At 40.4% G+C, this 20,006-nt stretch overlaps 1 protein-coding gene across 2 annotated transcripts in view; it reads left to right on the top strand.

The window, feature by feature from the left end:
* Positions 1–20,006, top strand: part of LOC137261048 (RNA cytidine acetyltransferase-like) — a 202,082-nt gene that overhangs the window by 114,712 nt on the left and 67,364 nt on the right. For both annotated transcript variants that reach the window (XM_067798710.1, XM_067798711.1), the window contains exons 15-16: positions 4,033–4,134; positions 4,889–4,963. In XM_067798710.1, coding sequence (XP_067654811.1) covers positions 4,033–4,134; positions 4,889–4,963 — 177 coding nt within the window. The remainder of the gene's footprint in view (positions 1–4,032; positions 4,135–4,888; positions 4,964–20,006) is intronic.

Raw genomic sequence — 20,006 nt, 5'->3', positions numbered from 1 at the left:
TGCTCTCGCAGTTCTACTCATCAACACAGAAGATCTTCATCAGTCTCCTCAGCTCATCGAAGGTGCTGTCAGCACTCGTCGTCAGCACCCTTCAGACCTGGACTCGCATAAAAAGGATCGTCGGATTCCATCGATTGCGTTGCATTCATGGATATGTGAAGAAAGAGACTACCAATCTTCATCACCAGAGGAAGCCCTCTTCTTGGACTCTGAAGTTACAAAGCACAACGTCACACAGAAGAAGGTTCAGCAGTTAATGTCTGAACACCTCGCCTCTGCTACTGCGAGACTGAATCTACTTCGTCGATAAGGTCTCTTGTCCGCCTCATCATGGAGTGAAATTTTCACAAAGCCCTTATATCAAGCAGTTTGGTCAGCACCCATAATATTGCATGGGAAGATTGAAGAGAAATCTTCGCCTAAGACTCCAGAGGAGTCATGATAATCAAGCCCATTGATACAGACAATCGTGCTCAAGCAGACAAGTCAGTGTTACACTAAGAAGTACAAGTTCTCCAGAGTCCAGAGATCAAAAGATAAGAAGGTTAATACTAGAGCGTCCAGGGACGGAAGAGTAGGTAAACATTGGAGATAAGGTTCTAAATGAGTGGAATCTTCTACCCTTGTCGATTGCACACCAGATGAACAGTTTACAGCATCATTTGATTCTTCAGGCAGCATAGAGGTCTTCTAACAGCAGACTCAACATTGCCTATCATGAGGCTTGCAGCAATGAATGATGGCTCGTGATCAGACAGGAAACGAAGAATGAAATATCATACAAGTTCTTCATGAGAGTAGTCAACTCAGTGTACAGTTGGACTTCACTATCAGGCTACTAGATCAGCTCAGATGGAATGTGAATCTAAATTCCTCTGGATTTGATTCATCACTACATGGAAATACACTACTGTCCCAGAGAATCGGCAGGTCAAAGTTCAAGTTGATGTTAGAACAAGTTCTACTCTCCACTACTGTTACGACAGTGTCAATGTCTGCTCATGCCATCTCAGGATATTACCAGACGAAGACGCCTACAACTACGTCTATGACAGCAATTCCTGAGTCACGGTTTCATGTCCTGACCGGTTTATGATGCTGGACATCTTGAGGAGACCACAGACGCTATGGGGAACTCGCCAGTCAAACACGTCTCTCCAAGGAAGGGGTGCCCATCTAAACAACGACGTTGCAGCAGGAATTTGGAAGAAGGAAGAATGAACTCTTCCCGTCAACCAGTTGGAGATGAAAGTGGTGATTCATGCTATCCATCATTAGTCGACAACACTGAGAGACAAGCTACTGATGATCCAACTCAACAGTGGGTTTCTACAGAAACAGGCAAGGGTCAGTGAAATCGCCATCTCTACTACACCTGTTGTTTCAACTCTTTGACATGGTCGACTGTCGGAATCTCCAAATAAAAGCATGTCCCATACCAGAAGCCTGCAACATCATTGCAGAGGCCTTATCTCATCCTCTTCATTGAGAGGCATTTCAACTTATCAGCCAGACATTGGGATCGCCGCAAATAGACATATTTGCAACAAGGTTCAATAAACAGACAACAACCTTTGTATCACCGGTACCAGATCCGTTAACCTGGGCAACAGACGCTCTCAGCATCCCATGGGAAGGACTAAACATGTTTGCATTTCCCCCTCCAGTGCTGCTACCAAAAGTCATCGAGAAAAAAAACAGACCATGAGGCAACAACTGACATTGGTCACGCCTTACTGGCCATTGAGACAATGGTTTTCTACACTCATAGAGGAGTTAAGACAACCAGCACTACAACTACCAGATTGGAAAATCTTCTCGTCCACCCTCACACGAAAAAGGTACACGGCAACCCACCTGCGTTCTGACTTCAAGTGTGGAACATATCTAAATCTGTTCAAAACTCAGAGGATACTCGGCAAGAGCAGCGAAAACAGTTACTTTAGCCTTACAGAAATCCACTCGTACCCTTTATGATGACAAGTGGAACCGGTTTGAGACATACGCCAAGGAGAAAGGCTTCACTGCTATGAAGGCGATATATCCGCAGATAGTAGAATATTTATGTCACCTACAACATTCCAGAGGTCTGAAAGGCTCTACATTATCTACATATTTGGCAGCTGTCAGCTCAGTTGTCATCATGGAAACAGGAACCAAGCTAACTGAAGTACCCGACCTACAGGCCTTACTACGCTTCTTCAAGTTGGAAGATCAACAACATAGATTTAGAGCTCCAGCATGGGATCTACACATCGTACTTCAACATCTCACAAGTGATGGGTACGATCATGCAATTAAGCATGAGTCAGGATAAGGAAAAGTATGTCATTTTTTCAATAAAATTGATATTTTAAACTTATCCTGACTCATGATGATAGCCCTCCCAACCGCCCCTCACAGGCACACTGAATTCCTATAATTCTTGTGTCAGGATATTATTAAAGAGAGAGTGACAATCATGGCCAATCAGCTGACCATGTGTGTGAGTAAAGGGAGGCTACTTGTGGGTGAGTGTATTTTTATGTCCGCTTCTTTTAGAAGGGAACTTCAAGGGATTTCAGGTGTTCCACTGCCTTCTCTAGGAAGAGGAGATAAGCAATTAAGCATGAGTCAGGATAAGTATATAATATCAATTTTATTCAGAAAATTACATTATTTTTCTGCAAAACTTGGTAGACATATCAGTCAGAATCTAAAGTGGTGCCTTTTGCTATTTACAGGTTTTAGAGATAGATTTTTATTTTCTCGGTTTCCATGGAAACAATTCGGACTTAGTTTCAAAATTGAGGGACGGGCTTCATTTCTGGATCATATCTAAAAACCCATTCAATATTTTTCTCCAAAACATTTTAGATATATCAGTCAGAACCTAAAGTGGTGCCTTTTGCTACTTACAGGTTTCTGTGATTTCTTATTTTCTCGGTTTATGGAAGCATTTTAGACTATACACTGTAACATTTTAACCCCCCGGCATGTAATGCAGGGGGATATAATTGATGCCTTTTCTGTCCATCCGTCTGTCCATCTGTAATCATTTTGTTTCCAGAGCATAACTCAAAAACGGTTCAATAACCTAAAGTGGTGCCTTTTGCTATTTCCAGGTTTTTATGATTTATTATTTTCTCGGTTCCATTGAAACGACTTGGTCTTTGTCTCAAAATAGAGGGATGGGCTTCTTTTCCAGAGCAGAACTAAAAAACCTCCTAAGGTCTGTTTGCAGAACTTAGGTGGTGCCTTTTGCTATTTACAAATTTTTGTGATTTATCATTTTCCCATTTTCCATGGAATGGATTCGGATCTAGTCTAAATTGGGAGGGATGCGCTTTGTTTCGGGAGCACAATTTGAAAACTTCTCAATATCTCATAGTAAAACTTGACAGATATGTGAGGCAGATCTTAAAGTGGTGCCTTTTGCTATTTGCAGATTTTTGTTATTTATCATTTCCCCAGTTGATGGAGGATGGGCTTGGTTTCTGAGAAATTTCAGCAAAATTGTCAGATATGTGAGGCAGACGACAAAGTGGTGCCTTTTGCTACCTACAAAGTTTTGGCATTCTAATTTTCCCAGTTTCCATGGAAACAGTCTCAGAAGGGAGGGACTGGCTTCATTTACAAAGCACAACTCGAAATCCATTTCATATCTTTCAACAGGTCTTGGCAGATATATGAGACAGATCTTGAAGTGGTGCCTTTTGCTGTTTACCGACATATGTTTTTCATAATTTCCATGGAAGTGATTCAAACTTAGTCTACAAAAATATCAAGTAACTTTCAAATGATTTGTCTTTTCAGATATGTTGGGGTCGGGGGATATGTCATCTTCTGATGACTCTTGTTACTTTTTAAGTTTGATATGATAATAAGAAATATGAGTTGCCCGCACTTCTTGTGGATTGCATTCTGGTGAACCACAAGGAAGAAAGACAACACATTTCCTTGGAGTAGAGTTGCATTTAAAAACAATCTTCAGGAAAAAGGCAATCATGTGTCAGAGGTAGTGTTAAGACAAATACATTTATTCGCAAACAGGTATGCCTTGAAGGAGAGATCTCCAAGAGCACCATCATGAATAGTTTATCACGGGGGAGGAGAGCAGCAGGAGACCTAATTCCATGGACAATATCACAACAGGTAGGATAGATCAGTGACAAAAAACAACTTTATCATGTTTCATTTATATTGTTAGATAGGATGATGAACTCAGAAGAGAAGTTGGGCCAAGAACATTGGTGTCCAACAAAATGGTCGTAAATCACCAGGTATGGGACCAGACATCCATTGTCATACCCAGACCACAAAGCTCAGTGTCCCTGAATTTGTGGTCATGTGGAAAAGTCCACCGGTTGGACAAGAGACAATTCTTTTTGTTCCTTACTGATTGCCAGCTCATGTTTGGCACTGCAGCAATACTGTATATGCACAGTGGAATACCTTTGAGCAAGTACCATTTTGCAGAGTTCATTGGTATTGTGGGAATGCATCTCACATGATTTTTTAAACTTGACTTTGCGACAATATGACGAAATCTGAATGGCCAACATTACATCACTGTCAAGAAAAGGCCAGTGCTTAGTCACTTGTTTGTAGGTGGCAACTCTTGCTTCTGTCAGTAAACTTCAGTTTTAAGTTTAGTATTAAATTATTTGTTGAATGTAAATTTATCCAGATAGTAAGTTAAGTTAGGATTTGGATGCACTCCTTTCCTATGGTTTATGGTAACATACTGATGCTAGGAGTGAAGTGAACTTTTTGTCATCATGTATATATGAGATATTCTTACAGAAAAAGGGCAAGATGACTCAGTTGGTTGAATTCTAAGGTTATAACATATTGAAAATGCTTTTGCTGAAATGCTATTTATTTTGTCATTTGTTTTTGTCCTTAGTTCCAAGATCATGACTTTCCTGGACTGTCTGGTGCAAGAATTGTGAGAATTGCTACCCACCCAGACTATCAAGGGGTAGGTACATGTCCCTTATTCCTAAGTAGATTCTTTGTTTTGGGTACTGATTCAATATAAAGCGGCATGGTATAGAGCATAACGCATGAAGATTTGGTGTCTTGACCAAACAGATCAACTACTCAACTATGCGGGTAAAAATTGAAAATATCTTTCAGCAAGTGGTCAAATGCAGCATATTTTCTATTTCAGATTACACATGCTTAGTAACGTCCGAAAGTTTTAATTTACCTTACCATAAGTCTTGTGCATATTACCTCAAACATTGCTTAGAGGAGATCAGACAGTCGTTGATTCACCATTCTCTCAATTGGCTATTTTGTATCTTGGAATGAATAGGAATCGAAGTGACGAAGTCACTCCTAGCGTGGACTATCCAAAAAATTTACTTTTCCGTCTAGCGTCTCACGGGCACCCGTGGCGAGCCACCTCCTCGTGGTGGGTGCTGGGTAACGCCAAGAGCTTGCCGACAACCCCGTAGTGGACCCGGGGGGATATTTGGTCCACCAACCCGTTTGCCGTGGGTTGCGTCCCGTGTTGGTGGAGGACGGGATCCTGGTGGTTGAGGGCACTGGAGCTTTTAACTGTGTTCCATTGCCCAACACACCACTTTGGCCCTAACTTCACCTAGACGGGTGGTAGAATCGGCCCGGTTCTATCAATCGGCTGGTCACGCCAAGCCCTGTGCTACAACTCTGTAGTGTTGCACTAAAATTTGAGAATTGTGTGTTTATATTTTCTAGCCTTGGCGAATTTCGAAGCAGAATTTGAAAATGTTACTGTTTATTATTGCCTAGAGTCGTATGCCAGAAGACGGTGGCTCATGGGCAAATCTGGTGGAATCATTAATCTTTTAATTTTTCTGCAGGAGTATATCATCCGAGTATCCTTGGTGCTGCAAGCCGGAGACCCGCTTGTTTTTAGCATTGTCCTTGTGATACTCCGTGGTGGGTGGGGAGCTCGGATGATGAACTATTCAACCATAACCATGGCTTCTCAAATCCCCATTACAAAGAAAAAACGTCCACTTGACATTGATCCAGATGATAACGACCAAAGACTGTCCACTTCCATTGATTACTGGCCACGTTTTGTCATGATTGAGACTCAAGATAACAGCAGACTAAAGTTGAACCCTTTTGCGATACAGAAAGGCATACAAGGAATTGCTGGTGACGTCAAAAATATCAGACGTTTGCGTTCAGGTGCGTTGCTCGTTGAGTGCAACAGAAGACAACAGACTACTAACCTGATGTCTACCACTACATTCGTCAGCATTCCAGTATCAGTATCTCCGCATAGGACACTTAACACAAGCAAAGGAATCATCAGGGATAGAGATGGATTATTTGCCGACATGTCTGAATTTAATGAATTTTGATATTGTTTCAGAAATGAAAGATCAAGGGGTCACATATGCTAAGCGTTTTACAACACGTAAAAACCAGGAGACCATTCAGACTAATACCTACCTCTTTTCATTTTCCTCTCCAACAGCTCCCAGATCAGTAAAGACAGGCTATTGTCACATCAATGTAGACACCTATATACCCAATCCATTAGGGTGTTTTAAATGCCAGAAGTTTGGCCATGATGTTAGTACTTGCATATTGTCAGTTGTGTGTGCTCACTGTGGTGAGAAGACACACAACAGAAGATTGTGACAGTGATTTTAAAAAATGCACCAACTGCTCGGACGACCATTCTTCATTTTCTAAACAGTGTCCAATTTGGAAAAGAAAAAACGGAGATAAACAAAATCAAATTTACACAAAATATCTCTTTCTCTGAGGCAAAAAAACTGGTAAAGAGATCTGATCTTCCAGAAAGTTATGCTACAATAGCAAAAACATCATTGGGTTCTAGCTCTAAAACAACATCAACCACAGGCTGCCAAACTACCTTGACTTGGGTAAATTGTGATTCTCCACAGCTTTTGTACCCTGCTATATCATCACAGACTGAGGAATCACTTCCTAGTACCTCAAAGTCGTCTTCTGATCACAAATCATCATCATCACAGTCACACTCAAAGTCTCAATCAACAGCTGATAATCAACAAACGGTGAAAAGTAAACCGAAGCCAAAGCCTGATGCTTCCAAACAACAAAGTGGCAGAGCTCCTAAAGGGTCACAAAATAAAGTTCAATTGTTTAATAAATATGGGTCTCTTGAAGACATGGACGTTTCTGAAAACATCCATTCTAGGGTACATAGCTTGTCGCCCTCCAAAAGAGTGTGGGGTAGATCCCCAATAAATCCCACAAAAGATAGTTAATTCCAATAATATTGTACAGTGGAACTGCAGAGGATTGAGGACTAATTTACATGAATTACAGCTATTAGTCCAAGATTTCACACCTTCAGCGTTATGTCTCCAAGAGACATATTTAAAACAAACAGATACATTTAACCTTCATCATTTTAATGCATATCATTGTTTTTCACCTCCAGGTGATAGGGCCACTGGCGGATCATCCATTCTAGTCCGACAAAACGTTATTCAAAGCCCTGTTCCACTTATTACTGATATGCAGGCTGTTGCAGTGAGAATTACTTTACATGTAGCGTTTACACTATGCTCTCTTTATATTTCACCGTCTTCGGTGTTTGCCAAAACCGATCTTCAAGCTCTATATGACCAACTCCCGAAGCCCTGTATTATAATGGGAGATTTAAATGGACACAACCCACTTTGGGGTAGTGTAACTACAAACGCTAAAGGTAAGTTGTTGGAGGACTTTTGTTCTGACAATGATTTATGTATTTATAATGACACATATTTACACCCTGAGACAGGGACCTATTCTGCTCTTGACTTGTCATTGACAAATTCAGAACTACTAAATGAATTTGAATGGTCAGTCCACGATGACCTCTGTGGAAGTGACCATTTTCCTACTGTATTAAAAGCTGTAACATCATCTGATGTTCCTCCATCATCAAGACGAAATTTTAAAAAGGCTAACTGGGCTTTATATGAAACACTGTGTGCTGAAAAACTTAAAGCTGAACTTTTTATTGACGTTCCCGATGCTATTAAATGCTTTTCTGATGAACTGAATTCCATAGCTGATGAGTGTATACCAAAGTCCTCTGCAGTTCCACGCATAAGAAAACCATGGTTTAACAATGAGTGCAAACAAGCTAGGAAGGCAAGGAAAAAAGCAGAACATTATTTCTGTCGCCATCCTATGGTGCATAATTTAAATAAATTTAAAATTTTAAATGCTAAAGCACGACGTACTTTCAAACTGAACAAACGCCAATCTTGGCAAAATTATGTATCCAAAATAAATTCTTGGACACCCATGACCAAGGTATGGAACATGGTCCAAGAAATTAAAGGCAAAGGTACTAAATCTACTGTCCATCATCTTAAACATGGAGATCAGTTACTTACTGATTAATCAGATATCGCAAATAAACTGGGCGAAACTCTTGCTAGACACTCTTCCTCTTCAAATTATTTACCTAAATTCCAGCAGTATCAAAAACAAGAAAAGAAAACTATTAATTTCAACTCAGATAATGGGGAAGATTATAATAAAACTTTTTCTGTTCATGAGCTCCATACTGCTCTTGATCAAGCTCATGATACTGCTACAGGAGCTGATAACATACATTATCAACTCATGAAGCACTTACCAGAATCCTGCCTAGAAACTCTTCTAAATATTTTTGATGAGATTTGGACATCGGGTAACTTTCCTCCCTCATGGCGTGACGCCATAGTAGTACCAATACCTAAACCTGGACGTGATCATACGAATCCGTCCAATTATCGACCTATTTCACTAACAAGCTGTGTTTGCAAGACCATGGAACGCATGATAAATAATCGACTTGTTTGGTACTTGGAAACAAATAACCTTATCGCAGACATACAATGTGGTTTCCAAAAAAACAGAAGTACAGTCGATCACTTAGTGTGTTTAGAATCATTTGTGAAAAATGCGCTGATTAATCAACAACATGCTGTGTCTATCTTTTTTGATCTTGAGAAAGCATATGACACAACCTGGAAACATGGCATTTTAAGAGATATACATGATTTTGGTTTGCGAGGTTGTTTGCATCAATTCATATTTTTAAATAACAGGCAATTTCAAGTCCGTGTGGGTTCTACCCTATCTGATCATTACAATCAGGATCAGGGTGTTCCACAAGGCAGTATTTTGTCAGTCACTCTTTTAGCATCAAGATCAACAGTCTATCTAAATTTTTAAACGATTTAATAGATGGATCTTTATTTGTGGATGATTTTAATTTCTTGTTGTGGTAAAAATATGCATACCATTGAACGGCAATTGCAGCTGTGTTTAAACAAAATAGATAAATGGTGTCTTGAAAACGGCTTCAAATTTTCTAAATCAAAAACGACTTCTGTCGTAAATACAAACCCCATAAAGACCCAGAACTATATCTCAGTGGTACCCCAATCAAAGTGGTCAAGGAGGCCAAGTTCTTGGGACTTATTTTCGACTCACATTTGACCTTTTTGCAGCATATTAATGCCTGAAGGCACTCGATATATTAAAGGTTGTTTCAAATTCAAAATGGGGAGAGGATCAAACTACCCTCCTTCACTTTTATAGATCACTCATCCGATCTAAACTTGATTACGGTTCCATCGTATATGGTGGAGCTTGTCAAAGCAACCTAAAACTACTTGATCCTGTGCACCACCAAGGCCCAAGACTTTGTCTCGGTTCTTTTAGAACCTCTCCTATCGGCAGTCTATACGTCGAAGCTGATGAGCCTTCCCTCAACTTACGTCCTATCAAACTATCTTTACAATACATTACAAAATTAGCTTCTAATGAGTCTAATCCCTCATTTAATTGTGTCTTTAATCCTCTCTATGAGGATTTGTAAAACAAAAAGTCTTCCCTTGTTCCGCCTCTTGGGCTCAGAATTAAGCCATTTCTTGCTGCTTCAAGCATTGAGCTGGAAAAATAGCTCCTTCCTGTCTTCTTTCTTCTCCTCCTTGGCAGTTGGTTAGGCCACAAGTTGACCTAACATTAAGTACATTTAAAAAATCAGAAACCAATGAATTACAGTATAAACAAGAATATAATCAATTGAAACATAAATATAGCAATTATAAATCCTTATTGACAGATGGGTCCAAGGATAGTGGCGCAGTTGCTTGTGCCATTGTCATTGGATCCAGAACAATAACTTCTAGATTACCCGATAATAGTTCTATTTTTACAGCTGAAGCTAATGCCATATTAACAGCTCTTAAATATATTCAAAGACCCCCTAAACGTAAACAATATATAATTTATTCAGACTCTCTTTCTTGTCTTCAGGCTGTTAAAAATATTTCTTGTAAACATCCACTTTTAATAGAAATTATTGAATTGCATAATGATCTTGCTACTGGCCTATACGACATCGTCTTCTGTTGGTTACCCAGCCACGTAGGCATTTCTGGTAACACAATGGCTGACCTTGCTGCTAAAGCAGCACTCAACAAATCTGTGACGCCACTTCTTATTCCATACACTGATTACAAAGCTTGCATTAGAACGTATATCCGTGATCTGATGCAGAAGAAGTGGAACACTCAAGTAGGTATCAATAAATTACATGAAATAAAACCGTATATTGGTTACACCTACTTGGGTTGTCAGTCCAGATTTGAGGAGGTCATCATGCGATGATGTCGCATTGGCCACACAAGATATACACATGGGTATCTGCTTAAAGGTGAGGATCCTCCTTTTTGTGTCCCTTGTGATGAAAGAATCACGGTCAAGCATGTCTTGCTTGACTGTGTTGAATATTCCTTCACAAGGGACACATATTTCAAATTCCGAACTATGAAGGATCTTTTTAATAATGTCAGTTATCATTTAATTATTGCGTTTTTAAAAGAATTAGATTTATTAAGTGACTTGTAAATAATTAAATATTCTATTATTGGTAGTTTAGATTAGTAACTGAGATTGTTAGTGGCAGTACCCTCAAAGGGGGTTGAAGTATTGTAAAATTATTGTCCTCCTAAGAGGGTACGTAAGTCCCGAAACATTCAAAGTGAATTTAAGCTTACCAGGAGTTTTAAATGGAGTATTTCTGTTATTTTAGTTTTGCCTAAGATTTCCTACAATCGTCAGCAGCTGAAGGGATGGTGTAAATCCAGCTAGGGTCCATGCAGGTAGCAAAGACACTGTAAGTTACACCTACTTGGGTTGTCAGTCCAGATTTGAGGAGGTCATCATGCGACGATGTCGCATTGGCCACACAAGATATACGCATGGGTATCTGCTTAAAGGTGAGGATCCTCCTTTTTGTGTCCCTTGTGATGAAAGAATCACGGTCAAGCATGTCTTGCTTGACTGTGTTGAATATTCCTTCACAAGGGACACATATTTCAAATCCCGAACTATGAAGGATCTTTTTAATAATGTCAGTTATCATTTAATTATTGCGTTTTTAAAAGAATTAGATTTATTAAGTGACTTGTAAATGATTAAATATTCTATTATTGGTAGTTTAGATTTGTAACTGAGATTGTTAGTGGCAGTACCCTCAAAGGGGGTTGAAGTATTGTAAAATTATTGTCCTCCTAAGAGGGTACGTAAGTCCTGAAACATTCAAAGTGAATTTAAGCTTACCAGGAGTTTTAAATGGAGTATTTCTGTTATTTTAGTTTTGCCTAAGATTTCCTACAATCGTCAGCAGCTGAAGGGATGGTGTATATCCAGCTAGGGTCCATGCAGGTAGCAAAGGCACTGTAAGTCCCCATGGTCCCTAGTGTGGTGATCTACCTTCAGCTGTTGGCGATCTATAGCCTGTTTTTATATTGTGTTGTCCCTTCTGGCTAAAATGTTTCATATATAATTACTAGTTTTACATGTATATCTGTGATATTCTAGTTATTTTACTGTCCTTTGATGACAGATTCTTTAACATATGCATACATTCCATTTAAATGTTAAATGTTCCCATCACGATATGGCTGAGATATTGGCGATGTGACGTTAAATATTAACTCACTCACTCACTCACTCACTCACTCACTCACTCACTCACTCACTCACTCACTCACTCACTCACTCACTCACTCACTCACTCACTCACTCTAGCGTCTCACGAGTTTTTGGCTCCCGAGTTCGCTCTTTACCTTGTGTATCAAATTTGTGAGTTATCTATGGTAGGTATGTTTTAATACCTTTTCTCTTGCCATGTGGGGGACGATTATGACATTTTAACTTCACTTACCTGGTTACCCCGTGCTTTCTTCACTGCAGTGTGGGGTGTTTTCCATGTCACTGGTACTTCTACCAAACTTCAGTTTTTGTGGTGTTTTGTGGTCTTGTTTGTCTCTCTCACTGTAATGTTCTGTAATGGTATTTTGTCACATTATGCTTTAATATTTGCTCTTTTTTCACGCTCTACTCAGTTTAGTTGGGGCAGCTATCTTGGCTGTTTACTCTCTGCCTGTTGGGGCGTGTCCACTTTTTCTGCTGTTCAGACGTCTTTGTGGATTTGTCTCCACCCATGCCCTCTCACACCCTGAAGTTCAGAAATTCTGTGGACCCTCTTGTTACCGACCATGGTACCTACACAACCAAGCACCGTTCAAGCGCCAATGCCAGTGCCAGTCACTACTTTAGCTGCGTGGGTTCCGATGCCGACGCATTTAGTTTCTTCCATCGTCTACGCCTCCATGTGTGCTGACTTGCAAGATTCAACATTCCTAGAACAGCTCCTTCTGCTACTTTGTCTTGAGAGAAGGATTTACAGCAACAGTTGCTGGAAGAGCATGCTCAGTGCTTAGTTGCTGAATGTTCTCGACGTACAAAGTCTCACTCAACCACTCCCTGATCTGGTTGGCGTTCGAGAAGCCCACATCATAGTCATCGCTGTTTTTCCTCCACAGCATTTGTTAGATAGAGAGAGATGCTCCAGATCACCAGGGCATGGTAACAGCACATGTCGCTCTCGATCTATTACTCCTCTTCCGTTCAACGCAGCACCTACAGGACATCAGCATGAAGTATCTTCGGTTTCATGGGATGATACTAAGGAATGAAGATACTACTTCTCTCCAGACCACAAAGAGAATGTGTTGGAGGAATTTGATAATGGAAGCACCTACTTCCTTCAGCGATTTCTGATTGGATTGCAGACAGGCTCCCTGATTGTCCATCTCCATCTGCTGGGACCAAGGGCCAGAAGGCAATTAGGGTTCCATCTCTCCCATGTTTGCTGATGTGATTGCTTCCCTTGATGGAGACTTTGCTAAACTGTCCCTTAATTCAATGATTAAAGCTCCCAAATCTTGTTGGAGTGAATACAAGATTCACATCCATGACTTGAGATAATGGAGCAGTGCATGATGAAATGATGACGTGCCTGTCAACTTTGACGCAGTCTTCTTACCAGGTACAGGGTTTGAGGATGTTAACGATAGACTCAACCCATCTCAACCTTAGCTTCAGTGATGTCTGCAGCAGCCTGGGATCTAACGGAAGATCAACCGTCAAGGTTTGATCACTTTTCTACCTTGTGTCAGTGGCAGGGGAATGTTCTTCACGACTTGTTGGTGCATCTCAGTGTGGTTTTGGCTATGACTACTTAGGGCCATCGTCTGGGTTTCCTTGATTCCTGTACTTGGCAGGAAGAAACTTCAAATGCAAGTTTTTAAGAGCTCTCATCATGCATTCTGTTTGACGCTATGATTTCTAATGTGTACAGACAGCATGCCGAACTTACCCACACCAAGGTGTTCAAGGTGTTGGGTTCTGCTTTTCGTGTCTGATCAGCTTCCAAGGGCAGTGGGAAGAGCCATTACATCCCTCGGAGGGAATCGATCCGAAGTGCTTTCAGCCGAGGATGTGGACGTGGCAGGGCTGATACCGATGAACAGCATAGTCCACAGGACCATGCCCAGAAGCCTCGACATGTGGTAGGGGTAGAGCGAAATGCCCGTACTCTGGACAATGAAGATATGAGCCTCTACGACTGGGACCCCCAGCCCGACTCCCTGGTTCGACCCACTCCAGCAGGCAGGAGACTGATGATCTTATGGGAAAACTGGACTTTCCTAGAAGATCCTTTCATCACCAACATTCTCAAGACTGGCTACAAGCTTGACATTACCGTAGCGCAGTGTCTGACTTCACGCCCCAGTCACACGAGTACCCTCTAGTCCAACAATCTCTGCTAGCAGACAGCATTCATACAGTGCTAGACAAGAATGCTTTAGACACGGTGCTAGATACCCAACAGTCCCCGGGGTTCTACTCCCCCATCTTCCTGCTACCCAAGAAGGACTCAGGCAAAATGCGCATGATCCACAAAATGGCGACCTTCAACAAATTATATCTTCTGGAGCTGCCACACTTCCGCATGGTTCATGCCAAGCTTATACCCATGGTCTGATTAGCCAGTCTTGATCTGCTGGATGCTTATATATCTGCACACACCAATTCATCACAGACACAGAAAGTTCCTGAGGTTTGTGTTCAACGACTGTCATTATCAGTGGAAGGTGCTCAAATTTTCCACATACATATTCCTCCTCCATCAGTGGTTGTTCCTCCGTCATATTGTGTACTAGGGTTTATTTTTTTTCCTTTAAATCAACAATGTTTCTCTGTGAGAAGAGTCAGCAGCATCCTGTATCGATGAAACAGGTTGCAGCTGAAGGTGCCCTACTGGCCCACTGTGTTTCAAAGCATGGATGGTGAACAGATCTTTCTCATGGTCATCCCTCATGTACAAGTGACGTTCCAGTGGAATGGGAAAAAAATAAATGGTGATACCTACGTAGATTTGCATCATGAGGGATCCTATGGTTTCTGTCCTTTCAGCGCCGAATTGGGCTTCTTATCATACCAGTCATTGGCTTATTCTCTAACATTTGCTCAGGCAGTTTGTTGCACTCCATCACACTATTTTTAAATCTAATAAAGTTTCAAACATGTGAGCTATAATATATTGCTCAAATTTTCTTGAGTGGTGCTTGAATGTTGCTTAAGCTAGTGAACTTTATATGCAAACATGAGTTTGGCATGTTTCGTTGCAGCGAACTGTTTCCCCACAGTCGCATTGTCATTTGCTCGCAAGCTTTCCTCAAATGAATCCCCGTCTTTACAGTGAAACAGGGCCACCCATCACATCTGTTTCCTCAGGTCTTTGAGCAGCAAGTTAAAATGTTGTGATGCCACCAACCACTTGGGGCGATCAAGATGTTGCCGAAATTCCACCTGCTCCAACACTGATATAGGGTGCGGAAGTGCGGATCGAACGCGGAGTGGTGTCAGGTGAGGGTTTGACAATTCCAATTTCATGGATACATGGTGCAACATGACTCATATTGATGTCAGTGTTGACGCCCAACTTTTGCTTTATGGTCGCGATGATGATTTTGTTGTTGTAGTCCACTTTTGATTGGCATATTCCAATGTGTCCTGGCACCCGGTAAATCCACCAGTCTGGTCTGTGTCCTCGACATTCGCCACAAACTGTTTCTGCACATCATAGGCCATCCCTTGAAATTACCAAACCTTGTCCCTTACCATGAACTGTGTGTTTATGTCCAAAGTGAAATAATTTTTGCTTGTCACAAACTTTAGCTAGTGACAAACCAAAATTATTTTACGATGGACATAAACTTGATATGAATGGGGAATGAGTTTTGTGTCCTATTTATTACCCGCTTTCTAAAAAATGAAAATACTGATTAGAATGTCAACTGCTTCACTCCAGGAAAACGTACGCTGTGTAAAGGCAATATATTTCCTATAACTAATCAAGAAAATTAGACAGAATCAAGTCTGAATCAAAAGTTTAATTCTTTTCAATTGAGGATTTGGTTTCAAATGCAGTAATGTAATTCATCAAAACACTTTGGAGTGTAAACATAGTTAATTTGACTGTGTGACGTAAATCTTGCCTAAATGTCAGTCAGCCATCACTGGTGGGCTAGTCGTCATATTGAAAAGTGTCCACAAATGAGAAGATTATAGGGAGTGTTCAATTAGGACTGGCACACACAACATCAAAGATGAATGCGATTAATTGGGAACTGTATGTCTCAAACAGTGGAGCTTAATGTTCTACAGCCTACAGCCTACAGCCTACAACAGGGAATAAAGACAATTTCATGGTATTGTGATCAGACTCTGGGAAGTGCTTCTGACCTATGTTACGCTAAATAATTTACCATGATAAACAACATAAGAAATCCCCTGTGAACCAGCAAAACAGAACAAAGGCAAGTCATAGGCGTTCACATAATGTATTATTATGCAATGAGAGCAAGGTATACAGAGTCACAAGTCAATTCCACAATACAGATTTCAAATGTAATACAAATGAGACAAAATCTAAGGCAATGGGTCTCAAAATATATATAGTAGCAAACTCACCAAAGTCTTGGTGTGAGAGAGAATCATCTATGCAGAATGTAAACACAGTGTTCATTTAACAGTGTAGGATCCTCTCTATTTTCACAATCAAATGCTTAATGAAAATCAACATGTAAACAATAAACTCGATCCTTAGACTTAGACAAGTATTTTTGAATTAAAGAGCGAAGGGTGAAAACATTATCAACAGTTGAATGGCCTGAGCAGAATCAAGTTTGACATTCTAGATTTAAATTATGCTAATTAACAAATGATTTCAGTCTTTCATTTAAAATATATGTGAGTTAAAAATTCAGTTAAAAAGTAAATGGAAATAATGTAGTAACATATTACCCCCATGTTTCCACATTTCAGGAGGTAGTCCATCAGGACCACATCCTTTCCCAAGTTTTTAAGCTGATAGTGCATTTGTTATTTCATTTATGGTCATATCTTACTTTAGTATATTATTTTTTGAAGTCGTCATCAATCAGTGTGAATGCATATTGCAATATATACTGTTTGGCAAAGGCTATAAAATCTTCGTCTAATATTTTAAAGAAGCTTCAAACAGTTTTCAACAACTTCAAAGTTTTCAATTGTTTCAAAAATTCGATTGGAACACAAAATGTAATCAACCAGACTTCCACTGTTCTGTATATGACAAGTAAAACAACAGTTACCATAGACATATTCATGTGCACCTGACTCAGACTGAAGCTCTTGCTGTGCTTGAGAATCTGTTGTATCAGGAAGAGAAATGACCATTTATACATATGTATTCATAGTGAACAGCAATGGTCGATCAAGTGAGTACCATTTGCCTAACTTTTTTGTCTCTAGTGTTATGGTTAAAAATTGCCATGATGAAAGGTGTGAGAAATGCCCTCAGAACCAGCAATATATGTGACACTGACAAGTTTGATACTTTTAATGATACTTCATATTGAGTAAACAAAGGCAAAACTATACAGATTCACAAGAGAGGTTTCATGTACAATACAACTGAGTCAATTCTAAAGTATTGGGTCCCAAATATAATGTCAACTCACCGAAGTCTTGATGTAAGAGTGAGAAACAGTTATGCAGAATGTAACACCGTGAGCGGTCAGGCAGCGGTTATGTAGGTCAAGCGTTGACGGAGGCAGTTTGATATCATTCCAGTTAATTTCTGTGTTTCCGTGTTGACAACACGGAAACTAGCCTTTATATATACAGTCAGCAATTCCTGAAAGTTCGAGCACATATGACCATCGCCATCAAAAATAGAATCTTCTCAGCCAGCCTCCCGGAAGTCAAAAGTTAATCAAAACACAAAGTCAAGGAGAGATAACTCTATAGCACTTCCTTAAATCATTTGCAATTATTACATCAGCATCATGGAATAGCAACAAGAAAAAGGGTTAAAAAATCCCAGCGTCCAATGACTGGGACATGTCAGTTATCGTCTCAGGCAATCAAGTTTTAGTATCTTACTTGTCTGTGGACTGATGAATGTTTTAAACTTTTGGTTTAAAACATCTAATAAACTTTGATTTAATTTCAAATCTGCACAAAATGTTGTGAATAAATTTCGGAATAGTAATAAAGTAAAATTATCTCACTTTGCTATTTGTCACTCTTGATTATGTAATGAAATCAGGGCAAGTGGAAAATTAGTGAGGACAAGTTCCTTTCTTAAAGACATTTGCCCTGTGTTCCCAATGAGGAAGTGGTTGGGGGTGAGTGCTGTGATGTCATTGGGGTCAGTGCTGTTGTATGTCAGTGGACGACTGTTGAGAACAACTTCAACTTCAGCTAAAGTGACACATAAAACAGTCTTTTGAACGATCTGTTTGTTCAATACTACTATGAGAGTAACCTTCAGTGAGTGAATTAACCTTTCCCACTCACCACCGAAGTGGGGACTCAAGGACGGGTTGAAATGCCAATCGATTTTCAGAGGAACAAGCTGATGGCATGCTTGGCCAACTTCCTCACCTTCAAAGGCCAATATAGTTGTCTTACACATGCTATCATGTGTTCTTGGCCACCATGAGCAGTCTTAATGTGCTGCTCCTCAATAAGTAGATGAGTCACTAGATGATCATCGGGCAACAAGATCTGGTGCTTCGCTTCCACTGGTACGTCTGCTTTGTGAAGTCTTCCACCCACCCAATATTCCTATATTTCAAAATTGAAAGGAAATTCAGAACTGATCGAAGGATCCACGCCATTCACCTTGCAAGCGTTTTCCATTTGGAAAAGTTGATTGGTTTCAGTATGGAAGACAGTCGTACTCTCATCACTTCACGTCTCTGGCTCTGCGCTTGTAGTCAACAAATGTTTACTTTTGACTTCCGGGTCAACATCAAGATTTGTATTGTGTACCTTGACTGTTTGCCAAGTACTCTCAAATCCGCAAAGAAACACTGGTCCCTGAAACCATGATTGTTCTTGTGATTGACACCTAGCTGCAAGCCCACATGTACAAAAGTCCATCCCAATACATGGTGCCATTGGTCACAGCTGGTTGTGTCAAGAATCTCTGCAACTCTGTTTGGTACAAAGGGTTTGAAGCGTTTTGCTTCGTTATGGAGATAATACAACACTGTATTGAAATCTGTGAAGGATACACTTCTGTCAAGCTTCATGTGCAGTTCCTTATTGAGTGTTGACCATAGCCTCACCGCAAGCACTGAGTTTTTACTGCAAGAAATGTGCACATAAAATTCTCTGTGTCTGGTTTGTATCTCAGATAGGCAACTGCTGCAAAGGCATCAGCGAGCACACGAATCTCAAGATTCTTGCATTGAGAATAGAAGTGCACATGATGTCTTGGTAAATTAAAACTGCTCAGATCACAGAGTACACAGTGCCATTTTTCCCACTCTGTCTGAAGATCCTCAGGAAGTTGATCAACCCAATGGAAGCCTCGTTTCCATATATCCTGTATCAGTGTCTTTGCTCAGACTATGTAAGGTGCTATATATCAAAGATTGGGCAGACTGCACTAACAACACTTCTCTTTGTGTTCACTTGATCCTTGATTTTGGGGTTAAAAGTGAAATAATCACCTTTCACATTCCCCTGTAGACCCAGTGCACATTGTGTTCTTTGTCCTTCCAGATTAAGCAGTTAGTCTCAATTGCTTTCTCGCCCTCCAAAATGCTGTCTAGTACATCAATGGAATTCGACACCCACTTGTGCAGGTGAAATCCACCCATTTTCATCAACCTGATAAGTTCTTCAGTCAGTTGCATCGCTTGGGGTACAGTCTCCACAGATTTCAACAGGTTGTCAACATGGAAGTCATTGAGCACTGTGTTGATCACAAATTGATCGAAATGATTACCATTGTTTATAGCAGTGCTCCTCAGAGCATCAATTGCACAAGATGATGAATCTGTAGCAGCAAAAATGTGAACTAACATCTTGTATACTTCCGGGGTCCTGGCTGCTTGATATCTGGTTTCCAAAGAAATTTCAGTGTGTCACCTGGTGGTACATGCCTTCTATGTCCGCTGTGATTGCTATCTGATACAACCTGAATCTCTGTATGACACCAAACATGCTGTTCACTAAATCTGGGCCAGTTGATATGTTGTCATTCAAAGAGGTACCTCCAAATAATGCCGCTTCAAAAAACACTCTCTCTTTGCCAGGTTTATTTGGGTTTGTCACTCCATGATGCA

The sequence above is a fragment of the Haliotis asinina genome, chromosome 14 (assembly GCF_037392515.1).
Source record: "Haliotis asinina isolate JCU_RB_2024 chromosome 14, JCU_Hal_asi_v2, whole genome shotgun sequence".
In the NCBI taxonomy this organism is placed as follows: domain Eukaryota; kingdom Metazoa; phylum Mollusca; class Gastropoda; order Lepetellida; family Haliotidae; genus Haliotis; species Haliotis asinina.
This window is presented reverse-complemented; position numbering and strand designations above follow the sequence as displayed.